Here is a 16,225-nt window from a genome sequence, read left to right on the forward strand (position 1 = left end):
AACTTTATATCCGTAATTAGAAGAATTTCCGGATGTTTTATTCGTATAATCTACACATTTCACTTCCAACAGCAACTCGGCGTTCACCCTTGACTCGAGGGTTGGCGACTGGTCCTGCTTCATCTCCTCGTGGTCGAGCCTGCGCCCGCACAGATTCGATTCATCTCAGCTTGCGCGCCTTTTCAGCCCTCTTGTGAGGCTCCCTGGCCTCGCGTTTCCTTTTTCTCTCCTCACTGAACATCCCGTGGTCGACTAGGGTACACGACATGTTAGTGATACCCTAGGAAAATCGGCATTTTGCTCGCCGTTTTTCGTCGTGAGTGGGCCGTGGCCTCTACGAGCCCTCCTCGCTGGATACCGTCGATGATGTGTCTGGTCTCCATAGGTGGGATTTGTGCAGCCATTCGTCGTACTGGAGACGCGCTGGTGCTACGGTCTCCAGCACGACGCTAGGCGCGGTCAGCTCCGTATGTAGACTGTCTTCGAACACCAGAGGGCTCTCCCGGTTTGATGTTGGAAACAGCACTTCTTCTTTGATAAGGGTCACGTCGGAGTCCACTTTTTAGTTAACCATTTCTTGGTTGTTCCGGCTCCTGGATCATAAACTTTTATTTAGCGTTCGCGGGCGTAAATTTTATTTCGCGGGTTCGGAAGAATCCATGCGATTCTTCGAGCTTCACGTTGCCAAGGCGCTATTGAGATACCCGGGGTTCCAGCGGCTAGCTCAGGTGTCCATCGAACCCCGGATTCACAAAAAAAGAAATTCAAACGGTTGGAGTATAAATAAAACTCGGTCTTTCGTGTTCGTGACGTGGTCTTATATTTTCTTATCCTTTTTAGTTTCACAAATTTATATCTGGGTTTTTACGATTATAGTCGCAGGTCCTATCCTATCGGAAAGGGGACGCTTACCTCCTTTTCTTTTCTTTTTTCAAATCTCGCGTACCTACGCCGTCCAACAAAAAGGACTCTCGTGATCGGCCAAATTTTATCGCCTGATTTTGATTTGACGAATCACGAGGACCACCTCGGCGCAGGCGCGCAGGGATTTTTACGTTGCCGGCAAGCGCGGCAAAATTTATTATATTTAAATACTTATATTTAGTCTTAAAATTATCTCTTTCATACATCATCATTTATACTTTTTGAGTCAAATTAAATTTATCTTAATTACACCTCCGCCCAATATGTGATTTTCACACACCGGACGAAGGCCCTTACTTATAAATAAAAAATACTTACGTGGTTGAGCAAGGAATCAGATTAGATGTTTTATGAAGCCGTTTCTAGAGGTCAGGGTTACGTTTCGACTTGAGCTACTAAATGATTATTTTACACCGGGAGAAGCCCGCCTGTAACAGGGGTGTATCACAAGGTCAATAATAAATGCAACTCCCATATAAAAAAAAAAAAAACCTAACCTAACCTAACCTAACCTCATGAGCGAGGAATAGTATGGCTTCACTCCACAAAAATCGACAGAAGACGCATTAACCGACGCGGTAAATTTTATAAAAGAGCACAGAGATAACAAACGAATAGTCGTCGCGGTATCTCTAGATATAAGCGGCGCATTCGATAATGCCTGGTGGCCGATGCTGCTAAAGCAGCTCGCTGACAAAGACACACCGGCAAATCTCTATGCGCTGGTCCGCAGTTATCTTCGAAACCGAAAGGTTAACATAACACATGCAGGAGCAACAACGACCAAGCTGACGACGAAAGGATGCATCCAGGGATCGACATGCGGTCCGTCATTCTGGAACATCATATTGGACGATCTTTTAAAAATAGACTTCGGTCATGGCTGCAGGGTTCAAGCCTTCGCAGACGATGTTCTTCTTTTAGTAGAGGGACAAACTGTTGAGGGTGTGGAACTCTGCACAAATGAAGCTCTGAAGAAAGCAGCGGCCTGGGGAAGAAAAGCAAAACTGCACTTCTCGGAGGAAAAGACCAATGTGATGATAATGACAAGGAAAAAACTCACCGCTCTGCCGAAGATAAAAATGAATGGAGTTGCCTTGACGCCAGTAGAACACTTCAAAATCTTAGGTGTCACAATTGACAAAAACCTGAACTGGTCCCGCCACATCGACAACGTTGCGAAGAAGGCGGCTGGAATTGCTTCAAAATTGATGAGAGCCGCAAAACCTACATGGGGATGTTCCCCAGAGGTGACGCGGCAACTCTATCATGGAGTGGTTGAGCCGATAGTCCTATACGCGGCGAACGTATGGGGCGAGGCAGCCAATAAGAAGACAAACAAGAAGAAACTGGACGCACTCCAAAGGCAGATGGCCATCAGAGCTTGCCGTGGCTACCGGACAGTCTCCCTGACATCAGCTCAGGCACTCACAGGATTCACTCCACTGGACCTAACCTAACCTAACCTAGCCACCCATAAATTTATTGTACTCCACTATCATTTTTGGTTTTGTAACCCGTTTCCCGAAACGATTTGTTGTTTCCGTAAGTTCGCCGTCAAATTCTGAAGATATTGATAGAACTTCTCTTCTATCCTTCCACTTCGTAATACAGACTCCGTGCTCTGTATATTGACTAATCGATTCTCCCGTTTTTAGTTTTTTATTTGCAACATCTACTGAGTTTCCTTTTCTGTTGCTTCGCAGTGTTCCAGTTACAAACGTGTCTTCATTTAGCATAGATTCTGTTAGTTCTACGCTATTATAAAAATTGTCCATGAACAATGAATGACCGTATCCAGTTTTCCCATTCATTAGTTTGAAAACCACTTTGTTTGTATGATTTTTGCCACCCAACTCCTTGTCAGCGGCGCAACCATAAACTATCATTTTCAAAGCCAGGCCATTCGATTCCGCCAGTATGTATAATTTTATCCCGTATTTGGCCTTTTTACCCTTGATGTATTGACGAATAATCAATCTGCCTCTCCACAGCATGAGAGATTCATCAATAGATAAATAGTGTCCATTCGTTGGTTGAAAAAATCTATCAGCGGCTTTACTTTATCCAATGTAGAACTATTTTCGACATTCTTATTGAAATGTAATGCACGCATTATCAATAAAAACCTACCTCTAGACATATACTTCGAAAACATTTTGAGATTGAACAGCTCATCTGTTTTCCAGTAATCATTTATCCTATTTATGCGGATAGTGCCCATATGAAACAAAACCCCTAGCCAAACACGGAATTCTTCCACAGTAATATCTTTCCAATGAGTTATTCTGCTTTTTTCTCCTTCCGATTGAGCCAAGACCTCTACTGCGTAAGCGTTTGACACTTATAACTAAATTATAAAAGTCATTATTGAATAATACATTGAAAATATCTACAGGATCCTTGCTTGGGATGTCAATTTTTACACCCGGTATTCCCAAAAATGGTATATTTTTAGCGGGTTTTCGCGTACCATTGTGTGGATCCAGAAGTTGATGGTCGTAATAATTCAGGTGTTTCACTGATCTGAAAATCATCCTGTCCCGATGTTGAAGTGCGATCGGGTGGCAACCGTGCCAGTCTAATCATCCCATCATCACTTCCTGAGTCTGTTTCCGATTCACTATGTACCTCAAATTCAAAGTCACTATCATCACCAATGTCAATAGATTCACCGTCACTATCGTCATCTTCAACCCTTGCTCTTTTAGAATTTGAAGGACCATCCATTTTGATAATAAAAAAAAACAGTAGCAGACTATGTATAAATGATAAAGAGTAAAAAAAAATGTAAAATGTTCACGTTGTTTATGTTCACTGCTCAATGTTTATGTTTGTAACGAACCGTAAATAAGTTTATAAAAAAGAGCTCTAAATAATATTACGACCGAGAGTGTGAATGCACCTTTATCTAGATTTTTATGAAGCCGCGCGAAACGCCCGATTTCGTCGACGAAAGGTATTGGAATGAACGTATATGATATGCTACATGTGTATGTGTTCATTTGTAACACGCTGACGAATATTTTTTACCATACAAACCCATACTAACGTCTGACGCACCAGTCGCGTAATCAGCGCCTTACCAATGTATACGATTACGCACACGGTGCGTCTTCAGCGTCCAACGTGTTAAAACTAATGTGAACAATGACCTTCCTCGCATTTCTTTGGAGAGTCTATGTCAGTTTACGACAGCCAGTGTATGTTTGATATGTAACTTTTGAAAATGATTGTTCACATACATCTATTATGTAGACTCGAATATAGTAAAAATAGCAAATGCAATTTGTTTCAACTGGTCATATGAGTTGAGAAGGCTATTCCATGTATTAAAAATCATAGTATCTACCTTATGTAGATCTTTTGGAGCGCTCCACTTGTGTAGTGATATTAAATTGCATTTTTCTCTCTCCAAATCTTTAATTTTAATGGCAAGACTTGTACTTGTAGTTGACTTAGAATTTGGAGCTCTTTAAATCCACCAATTTTATTTCAAAAGTGCTCGTGTCAATAAAATCAAATGCATCTTAGGTCTTCTTCTGACTGCAGTCTATTTCAAAATTTGGATTTCATTACACTCAGTGCAGAAAATCGCAAAGGGTGGTAATAAAGGTAGTAAACAGAGAAGAGAATGTCGTCTCAAAATAAATAATTAGTTTTGATCACTGCGATCGCGTGAAACGTCAACGTTAAACAGTGGGGCCAGAAAATTGTATTCAATACAATATTCTTCGCAGCTTGTATACTATAAATGCTGGCAAGAATATTGTTGTGTTGAGAATATTTCGCGACCCACTAAATATACCAATCGATCCAATTTTGGGTTGCGACCCATAGGTTAAGAAACGCTGTGCTATACCATCATTTATCAAGAAAAGAAAAGGGCTACAACTACAAAGCAAACAACACTGGAACATATGCACTTTAATAAGTAATTTGAACTTAAATGTATGTATGCAAAAATTATTATGTACATTATTATGTATCTGAATAGCCGCGTACTGACTGAGCAAGCAGCCTCACGACTATCGCAGCGCGCGATAAAATTAACGTTACATGCGGCTGCCGCGCGCAGCAAGGCCAAGCCGCAAGACGTCCGAGCATTTCAGTTTCGCGAAGTCGAGATGAGGCCGCACGTGCGTATTACTGTCGCAGCTACTGCGTTTTTACTGATTCATTGATTTATAAAGACAAAGAAAGAAAAATCTAAAAGGTTTTGGGTTAAAAAAATATAAATATGAAAGTTGACTTGATTTTTCCCTTCTGTATGATCCCATCCAGGGCTCAATCTTCTTCATCAAATCCGCTGCGGGGTCGTTCATTTCCCGGCTTATATTTATGCCGCATGGATCGGCGCATGCGTTTGCCTTGGACGAGCTGCGTACTGACTGAGCGAGTAGCCTCGCGAGGCAAATGCTCGGTCAGTACGCGGCTAATAAATAATAATTGGTATAATAATGTTTTCTTAAATGTATGTACTTATGTAGGTCCATTTTATTTTCACGTATCCTTTGAAACACATATCATTTAAACGATTGCATGATTTTAAATCTTATCTAACTTACATGAAAATCTTCGGAACGAATTAAGCACGCAAGTCGAGAACTTACTGTAAAAACCAATGACGGAAATCGCATTAACCTACGCACAATGTCCAATATTAATTTTGAAAACTGTTTCCAAATAACTTCTTTGAACATTATGTGATTACCCCTGTAAGTGTTCTGTTTAAATAAGTACAATGTTATAAAATTGTATTTGTTGCGATATGAAATACTAATAGTAAGGTTATTAATTTGAAAAAAATAATGAAAACATAATATCGTTCAGCAGTTACATAATATATTATTTAGAATTACGTTAGCCTGTACAATATTGTGATTTAATAAACCATTTTTCTTATTGAATGAATAATTCTCAATATTTGAGAAAGTAACATTCTTTATTGGACATTACATAATTTTAAAACACCTATAACGGGACTCGAATCTGCTTACACTTGGATTCATGATAAATTCAGGGCGAGTTGGCCTTCGAGGCTCAGCGTAATTCCGGCTGGGGTGGTATTTCTTGATGCGTCTTTCAAACCGTCCAATAGTATCGTCCAATTTTGATGTAGCAAATCATATTAAATTTGTCATGTAAGGTCATAATATAATATTAAGAGGGCAAAGCCGCCGCTATCGAATGTTTTCTCCTGTGTCTGTGGAAACTGCTCGAATACTTGCAACGGAAAGTGCACATGTCACAATGAAATGTCTTTTCGGAACCTAGATTCTGCAGTGCCTTCTTTTCATCTGTCTTTTTTAATTTGTGCTTGAGCAGACTGCTCGCATTCTTGAATTGGTACAGACAGACATCGCACTTGAACACTGTCACTCCGGCGTGCGCCAGACCGTGAATTTCGAGGGCTTCTGAATATTTTGTTTTGAAATTGCAATCTGCGCATTTGAAGAAGGATTTCACCGCTGCTTTGTCGTCGGGCACGGATTCAGAGAGAGGATCGGGGGAAGGAGGCATTTTGTCTCTGTGGCTAGACCTCATGTGACATTTTAAATTGTCAAGGCGCGTGTATTGACGTGGACACAACTCGCACTTGAATTTCTCTTCATGCGTCTTACGATGCCGGTACATGCTAGACATGTGCTTGAATGATGCGTCGCACACTCCGCAAGTAAAATTTCCAGCATTTTTATGCGTCAACATGTGCCGTCTCAGTTCGGCACTGAAAGCCCCAACGAAATCACAAACATGGCATTGGAGACCCTCTCCGAGGTGATCTCGCACGTGTTTCTTCAGAGAGGATAAATGCTTAAATTGGCCTGTGCATATGTGGCATCGGTAAGGCGTTTCTCCTGTGTGCGTTCTATTATGACATTTCATCTCGCTAGGTCTCCTGCATGTGTAATCGCAGACGCCGCATTGCAAGGGTTTTTCATCAGTGTGAACCATAATATGTTGCTTCAAAGCAGCTTTCTGATTGAACTTGTGAGAGCAGACGGTGCATTCAAACTGTTTGATCCCTGAATGAATCAGTTGATGTCTTTTCAATCTGCCTGAACTGGTAGTGGTGTATGAACACATATCACATGTGTGAGTTCTCAGGAATCCGTGTACAACTCGGACGTGCTCTTTTAAATCTCTAAAACATTTGTATTTTTTGTCACACTTTTGACAGTCGAAAGGCCTTTCTTCCGTATGAGCCTTGCGGTGATGGACGAGGGTGCTGAGGCGGGCGGCTCCGAAGGAGCAAATCTCACACAGATACTTGATCTTAGATCTGTCATGTTTTAAAATATGTTCTTGCATATAACTTTTAGTTGAACATTTATATGGACACACATCACAAAACAACAGAGTCGATTCTCCACCGTGCGTGAGTCTGTGACATTTTAAATTATAGTATCTTTTGCAGACGAATGGACAGAGTCGACATTTGTACACTTTTTGACCCAAGTGTAGCATCCCATGGATAGTCATCGTGGCTGAAAACCTGCATCTAAAAGGGCAAACTTCACATTGTAACGTCGGTTTCACATCGCATGACATGTCTTCATACAATTCCAGGTGAAATGCCAGGTGCTTCTCCATCTCTATTGAAGAGGGGAAAACCATGAAACATATATAGCAGACATAGTTATATCTGAATACTACCATCTTGGATAAGTTAACAACGGGAACGCTTTGAGCCGCCAACACTTCTTTTTTAATATCTTGCTGGTAGATTGAAATATTGTTGACATCGATGTCCGAACATATTGATTGCGTCTCTTCTTTGATTTTAATATCGATGATAGGAAACATGTCAGGCGTCAGGTTATGTTCGCCAGAATTTAAAGAAATTCCTATGCCACCAGTGTTACATGGAGAACTCGTTGAATTATTAACCTAGAAAAGAAGAAATTAACAAACATCAGTATAAAAAAATATTACAATTTCCCACTTTCCATTGAATAAGTTTGTTCCGGGTTTAACTCTCAAGGTAAAAGGTGTTTCTGTTATGTGTTCCAATACAGTCCTCATGGCTGTAGTTTTCAAACTATTACAACCATTAAAACTTTTACAGTGTGGATAGTCAACGTAACGTCATCTAGAATGTAATGCAAGAAAATTTGCAAGGCATTTCAACAGACATCTCATGTCTTCAAATCTTATTTGGCTTGGTACATAGGTATTTCTACCTATGTACCAAGCCAAGGAAGGTTACTGACATTCTTATTAATGAAAACTGAAATAAATTGCAATATTTAACATTTCAAATGATTATTCCTTTGATTTTGATCACTTTTTCATAATCACAGAAACACCCCGATTGTATTGCAACATCAAGAATGAGGGACTGGTATGCATTATCATTGAATAAAAATCATTAATCGGTGCACGTACACACGTCAAAACCACAATATGAATTAATAAGATAGAAATCAATCGCTATGGACCAAGATTTTGAAGCTGGACTCCGTTTATTACTTTATGACGGTCAGGCCATAAATCACAAGAAACACAAGGTGCGCTAAGTGTCCTCGAGTATTACCAATATAATTAGTGTTTTGTTTACGTGACAAATTTTAATGCATATTATGATACAAATGTGACTAATGAAAATAACATATTCTTTAATACGGGTTTAAGTTTATCCCGAGAATATTCCCGGATAAAACTAAGATTTGGAGACACTGACAAAATTTAGAATCAAGGTATACCTATAACCATAATGAGGCCCTACATTTGGTGTGAAGCATAAGCAGTTGTTTATGCCTATGCCCAAGACTGAGGTCGCCACACACCCAAGTGTGTTTTGACTGAGTTTATAGAGACTTTCTAATAAAAGTGCCCATGGAGAGAAGAGTACGGAGAACTAACAAAAATATATGATTCTAATTAATTTATATATAATATGTAAAAACAATACGGACATACTAAACTATGTGAAGAGATCTTCACATCTGCAATAAGACACCGCAAATTTTTTAAAAGGATTATAGTTGGCCTTTGTGGCGACCGGGTCGGACGGCCCGTTGGGTCCCACAGCCGGTTGGACTGACTCGAGCATCTCTTCCCTTTTGGAGCACATTCTCGGATATTAATGTTATGTTAATGTGTTAGTGTAAATGTTAGCAATTCAATAAAAATGTTTTATATAATTTTTAAAAAAAGTATTACCTGCCTAAGTATAATATGGTATATTTTATTAGTATACAAACAACATGTAAAAATACCTTTTTTTCAGAAATTATAGGTACTTAAAAGAACATTTTAATGACCTGGTGACATTTCACAAAAATGGAAACTGCCGTTTTTGTTTATAAGCCCTTTTGTACTGTACGGAATATAATGACAAATACATTAACATCACTCGAAGCACAACAACACGCGCGTGTTTGAGCATGTAACTAACCGAAAAAAAAAATATTTTTTTTAAAAAACGGTACATGTTCAAACACGCGCGATACCATGATCTTACTCCCTACTTCATTTATCGTTTGTCAATTTATGGCTACGGCCGTATGTTGTAGTTTAACCACTGGGAAATGCCAATAGAAATGGCTTATTTCAAAAAAATACTACCACATTCTTAGGTCAATAATTATTATAAAGCAATCATTATTCGTAGGATGTTTATCACATTTCAATGGTCAAAGACATAGCTTAAGCCGCGTTGACACGGTCCAAGTACGATCCAAGTACACTTGGACCGAGTGTCATCCAAGTACACTCGTATGAGACATCTTCATACTAATTATTCCTATCCAAGCTACTTGGACCGCGTCCTACTCATCCAAGTTAACTTGGATAGGAATAATTAGTATGAAGCTGTCACTTGGATGACACTCGATCCAAGTGTACTTGGATCGTACTTGGACCGTGTCAACGCAGCTTTATAATCAGTAACTTTAGAATTATCTTCAAATGTGTTAAACGTGCCCATTTCTTTGAATAATAAAATGCCTAAATTCTTGTCAAATTTGGGATCACAAAGATTATAAAATATATTTTTTTATCGTAAATATGTCACTATATAATGTTAACATTAATTTTACTAATGGTTTTGTGAATGCGTTTAAAAATTAATAAATCTAAAAAATTTAACACCACTGCACATGGATGTACTGAAATATGACTATATTATTCTAAAACATTAGAGCGAGATTTAAAAGAATACTATTTTATGTAATAAAAATACTTTATGCAGTCATCAAATATGTAAAATAAATATAAAGGATAATAAGGCTTCAAAATTATATAAATAGATCATCTACAACGTTTAAGGAATGTACAGGGTTATGCTCTGAAAATTCCATAAAAACTCCATTTTGACCTACGCTGAGCATGTGGGCCGTTAATGTCTTGGTAAAATTCATCAATCGTCGATAGACCTCAGTCACAAAAACGATATGGAGTAAAAAACTTATGCCCCGCGGCTGAAGAAACTTCACTTCGAAACGTTAGTTTTTATTATATTATTATTAATTAAAAAAACTATTACGTTTTTTGTCAGCTGTCTTTCTGTAGATAGCTTCTTTAAAGTAATTCTTTTTCTTCTATTTTGTTTTACACTTTTCATAGGCTTTTTATTCATTTTTGGTTTTTTACGTGTGATCTTCGTGGGTTTTTTGGGTCTCTTTCTGACACTGATAGCACTTGGCTGATCTAACTTCACATTTTCCAGATCGGTCAGCTGCCGCCTCTCTGATTCTCGTTCTTCGGAGTCGTCCTGCCGTACAATCAATAATTCTTCCTCCTGCCCGATAATTATTGACATATTGTTACATAGGAAGAATACCGTAAAAATATTTCAACAGTATACCGTACGGAAGTTAATTATAAAACTTATTAACATTCAAATCATAATGAAATTACTGAAATAACAAAGTGCTAATGAATACTAAAAATAGTAAAAATAATGCCAAACATCAACTTTGACTTTGACAGCTGAAAAATTGACGCAGTCCGCAGTCAGTGTTGCCATCTTTTCAAAGTGGAATTATAGTACAGAGCTTCCAAAATTATAGTATTTGGGGGGAAAATACAGTACGCGTTGTCATCTGAATCTGTCGAAAACGTAGGTATAGGTTTTTTGTTTCTCAGAAGAAAACGGAGATTTTGAGAATCTGAGAAACTCCGAGATCCCTTTTACCTACCTAGGAACCTCTTCCGACCAAAAATGCTTACCGAAGAATTCAAGAATTTCATTTTAAACCAGTCAAGGGATTTTTTTACGTTTTTCAAGCAATTTTTTTCCAAGTTCTCCAAATCTTATTATATTGCGAAATTATAGTACTTTGCACCAATTTATCGAAAGGAAATATCGAAATTTTAGTACTTACTTTTTTACGTCATATTTTTTCCGATATTCAAAATTATAGTATTTTGGGCGTACTATATCTGTTTTATATCGTACATAGTACGCGGACCAAAATTATAGTACAAATACTATAATTATGGTACGGTTGGCAACACTGTGCGCAGTACATAAACCGGAAACAGTTTGAGATTAATAAGATCATAGATAACAATATGTGGCTCTATGTTACGAACGTGCTCCCTGGATAAACGTCAGATTTTTATACTCAATACTTGAAAGCATCTAAGCGAGATTTTTTGAGCATAGACAATCATCGAAAAAATCGCTATTATATGGCGAAAACGCTATTATAAGCGTAGACAATAAGTAAAAATATAAAAATAATTTACAATGTAAGTATAAAATTCAAACATTTTAAATTAACAAAATTCGCCGTTTTCAAAAATCAGTATAGCATAATAGAGTTCGCCAATGCATTTCATAAAATTTAAATAATTATAAAGTAACCTAAAACATTCGTGCACACACCAAAGCGAATTATTCGCCAATCAAGCTCGTATTGGCTTACGGGAAAGAGCACGCGACGTTCAGATTTCGGAAGGGAATTAAGTTATTATCTTACAAAGTTCAATATGGAGCGCTGCGATTGTTTGACGTTTCGGTATCGAGCATTCAAATAATATATCAATAATTTTATATTATCATTGATACAATTATTTGCTCCGACACTGCCATCCATTCGCATTTACCACGTCAAAATAGCCCGAAAAAAGCACCCGCATCGATATGTAAGGTCCGGTCAAAAGAGTCTCAAAAAATAGCCAAATATATGACAAATTGATGGCTTTCATTGTATCTTTTGATCCCCTGCGTGAATAAATGTCACGTTTGTTCATTAACAACAGGTAAGTAGAGAGCATTACAGCGGCATAGGCTTATTTTGAGACTCTTTTGACCGGACCTTCCGTACCGATGGCGGGTGCTTTTTTTGGGATATTTTGACGGGGTACTTGGTGAATATTCGCGTTGGTTTGTGCGAGCCTAACCTTCACATAAAAACTCTCTAAATAGATAAGTAGGTATGCGAAAATAAGGAACATTTTTCAAAATAACGTTATAGAAAACAATATTTGAGGCGTAGAGTTACAAAACCCGCTCTGGGCGGTTTTTCAAAAAAAATAGTTATGAATGTACGCAGGAGCTCTTTCGTAAGACCTATCTTCTGTTCTAGGTGAGAGTTTTAAATTCCTCTCTGTTTCTTCAAAAAATCAAAATAAATATCGAGGAGACTGACTAAACCCGCTCTTAAAATAAATTTGTTCTGGTAAAACCCTCTCTGCGTAACCGGCCAATCAGACGCCGCGATTTAAATAATGACTCTTCACGAAACCTTTAATCTCCATACAAACCGTCAAACCGTTTTCTCGAGCGCGTCATAATTTTGCTTCAATTATTTTACTATTTTTTACTTTTAATAATGAATGTTTCAATAGTTAGTGTGACGGAATCTCAACAAGAACAATCAAGGAAGCGTTTGAAAAATTCAGCTGCTTGTAAATGTAGCCTGTTACGCCAAGAAACGTATTTAAAAATTGACTATATTTTGCTGTATTGTCATGAATAACCCAGTGGTGGCTCATATTATTTTCTAGTTTTACGTATATTTTTTGTTGTCATTTATATTTAATATTCTGTGTGATATAATAAAATATCATAAGGTTCTTACACGTTTTTATCATTATTTGGTTTGTGTCAAAAATATAATTAAAGGAAAACTATTTTCTGTCAGAGAAATGCTTTTTGTTTGATAATTTGTAATATACAAATGATAGATTTAGTAGGTTATGTTATGTTACGTTAGGTTAGTTTTTTCATCTCCCTTGATAAAAAATGACATTCCTTATCATTATATCCACGGGACAAGTTTTTTTCGTCATAAAATTGCATCATTCGTTAATATGAACGATAATGAATTTTAATTCAAATATGTTTATTAATTTGTAGATTAGCTAAGTTGTAATAACGACACATAGTTAACAATGCTGTGCTATCTTGTAGAAATACCGTTACTTTTATAATACGTTTTTGCAATAAATTTCAGAAATTCCACGTTTACTATTATTTGTATATAAAAAGTAGCAGGAACAACAGAATATAGGTAATAAATATTTATGTGGGAAAATAAGTAAGCTCATACTTCGCGACTTTTGTTTATCGGATTTGGTTTCTGAAGTAAATGATATAAAATATCTAATATACCTAAGTAGATTATGAATAATATAGCTTAAAAATATTATCATTTTATTTTTAAATTTAATAAATAGGTTGGTAGTTAATGGTGGGTTTCCCACAGACATGGAATTTGGGGACACAGGTAATACAGGGATTAGCTAGGTAAAGGCCGGTACTTAAGTCCGCTGGGTTTTTTTATTTATGCTATTGATATTATTAAAAAAATAGTTATTGTTATTTCAAATTATCTTATAATTACCTTTTAAGGGTTTAAAAATATCTTTCTGATTCAAAATATGGTCATTAATATTAAAATTATTAAGAATTATTAGGGCACTTATATAATGATAAAAGATTAGTTACCTATTAAACAAATAATTTGCATGGTATGTAGGTAATAACTAATTGTCTCCAGAAAAAGTAACATTTTTTGATAATGTTTTTTTTTGTTTATTATAGAATAAAAGTAAGTACATGACATTAACATATTAAAATTAAAAAGTTTCACAAAGGCAATTTGACATAGTAAAAAGTAGGCAATATTCAACTAAATAACTATTTTTTTAAATTTAAAAAAAATATTTTCAAGAAAAGTAAATACCACTATTTTTAAAAAATATTACATACCAATATAACAGCTAAATATGTAGGTAAAATGCGAAAAATATACAGCTACCATTAGGTGAGAATGGCTACAAAATATTTTCTAGACAAATTAAATTCGAAAATATATTACATAATTAAAATAAATACGGACCGCTACTAAACTATCATCTCCTGTCGACAATGTACCATTGTGCGACAAACTCCGCTCTTTTTAAAAAATTCCGCGTCGAACGCCGCTCTGTCAGGTAGAGACTGACAAAGACCGCTCTTGGGATAATTAAAATGCATTTATTTGAATAAATACAGCTTATACATTGGATTTGACATTTTATTATACTTTTCCGTATGTAACGGAAGAAATATATTATCTAAAATTACACTTAAATCATCATGATATGCCCAAAACAGTTTTTCGTCATTTACTCAAAACTCAAAAAAGTCTCTAGAGCGGTTTTTGTAACTCTACGCCTCATTTGATGTATAAAATTGAGCCGTGTTAACTAAACGACATTGTTATAATTTCTTCAATGGCTTTTATTTACTCTTTGATTAGTGATTGTTCTTATAAGATTGTAATATTTATATCCATAATCAGTATTCCGTATTAACGCATTACCGAGAAAATTAAGATTAAAAAAAATACGAGGTTAGTTTGGTATAATATTTAATATGAAAGATAACACGCTTCATGCATATTTATGATATGTATATTATGCCGAAAGGTAAGTTTTAAGTAGGAAAAGTGGCATTTTAATGAAAACCAGTGACGTTTAATTTCAATCAGTGTGAGCCGTTTTATCGAGGCTATTTGACCGGGCCATTTGTTTGTGGAAGCGAAATAATAAATATCATAAACTGGAGCCTGTTTTATTTATTATACATTTAATTAAATGAATATAAATTAAATTAAAAAAACTGACTATGGATAAATATTATTATCTTATAAAAACAATCACTAATCAAAGTGTAAATAAGAACAATTCAAGCCATTTTCACTCGTATTTCTTATTTTATTGATTAAATTTGAGTCGAAATTATCTGAAATAATAACAATATCGTTTAGTTATGTAACACGGAAAATTTTTATACAAAAAATATTGTTATCTATAACGTTATTTTGAAAAATGTTCCTTATTTTCGCATACTTAAGCCTCAATTACATTGAGCTTCTTTACGAGTTGTTTGTTGGCGAATTTATAATCTGCCTGTAAATTCGCCAATAAACAGCTCGTAAAGAAGCTCAATGTAATTGAGGCTTTACCTACCTTTTCAGAGCGTTTTTAGACGAAGGTTTAAGCACGAGTGTCTATGTGTCAAAGATTACTTTATAATTATTAAAATTTTATGAAATGCATTGGCGAACTCTAATATACTATACTGATTTTTGAAAACGGCGAATTTTATTAGGTAATTGAAAATGTTTGAATTTTATTCGTTGTAAAAGATTTTTATATTTGTTCTTATTGTCTACGCTTATAATAGCGCCTAAGCCATATAATAGCAATTTTTCCGATGATTGTCTATGCTCATAAAGTGACGCTTAGATGCTTTCAAGTATTGAATATAGAAATCTGACGTTTATCCAGGGAGTACGGTCGTAACATAGAGCCCAATATGTTGTTAATAAATAATAGATACTAAATTGTTGCCAACCGTGCTATAATTATTATTGTGTCTGTGCTGTAATCTCGGTCCGCGTCAGTGCTCGGAATGGACCAGAACGCACCGGAGCGCCACTGCGGTTCGTGAAATTCTAAAAAATACCGTTCCGGCTCGTGGATTTATTTAAAATTACGTTCCGTTTCGTTAAATTGGCATAGTATTGCATGAATGTCTCTTTTAAAGTTTTTCTCAAAATTAAATATTAACGAAGTCACGTTATGCCGGGCGCGTAAGGGTTAAAAATAAAATTTATGACATCCCTAAATTTCTTTCAATCTTATTATTTTGAGTGTCGGTATGTCCATGCCTAAATGCATTGTCTGAATAAGAAACAACAAGCTGCAAATTACCTACTTTGGGGTTTGAAAGGGTGTAAATTACTTTATCACACAAAAAATGTACCTTGCTGACATTATTTGAAAACTCTTAAAACCACATTACACTACACTACAATAAGCATTTAAGTGGCAACAGGACTCCTTGATTCAATAT

The 16,225-nt window shown here is 36.2% G+C and overlaps 1 protein-coding gene across 1 annotated transcript; it reads right to left on the reverse strand.

The window, feature by feature from the left end:
• Positions 1–5,749: 5,749 nt before the first annotated feature.
• Positions 5,750–10,886, reverse strand: LOC147068848 (uncharacterized). Its single transcript, XM_085951112.1, has 2 exons — positions 10,415–10,886; positions 5,750–7,815 (listed from the first exon to the last, which is right to left on the reverse strand). The coding sequence occupies exons 1-2, from the start codon at positions 10,688–10,690 to the stop codon at positions 6,088–6,090; spliced, it is 2,004 nt and encodes a 667-aa protein (XP_085807238.1). The 5' UTR covers positions 10,691–10,886; the 3' UTR covers positions 5,750–6,087.
• Positions 10,887–16,225: the final 5,339 nt, after the last annotated feature.

The sequence above is a fragment of the Rhyacophila brunnea genome, unplaced genomic scaffold (genome assembly GCF_057557595.1).
Source record: "Rhyacophila brunnea isolate RB1 unplaced genomic scaffold, BYU_Rbru_1.0 scaffold_24, whole genome shotgun sequence".
Classification (NCBI taxonomy): domain Eukaryota; kingdom Metazoa; phylum Arthropoda; class Insecta; order Trichoptera; family Rhyacophilidae; genus Rhyacophila; species Rhyacophila brunnea.

Bases quoted from the DNA above. Each gene is read 5' to 3' on its own strand.
- LOC147068848 (XM_085951112.1), bottom strand. From the start codon at position 10,690: ATGTCAATAATTATCGGGCAGGAGGAAGAATTATTGATTGTACGGCAG. The intron at 7,816-10,414 runs GTAATAGTTTTT...CTTCTTTTCTAG, and splicing joins AAAGACAGCTGACAAAAAAC to GTTAATAATTCAACGAGTTC.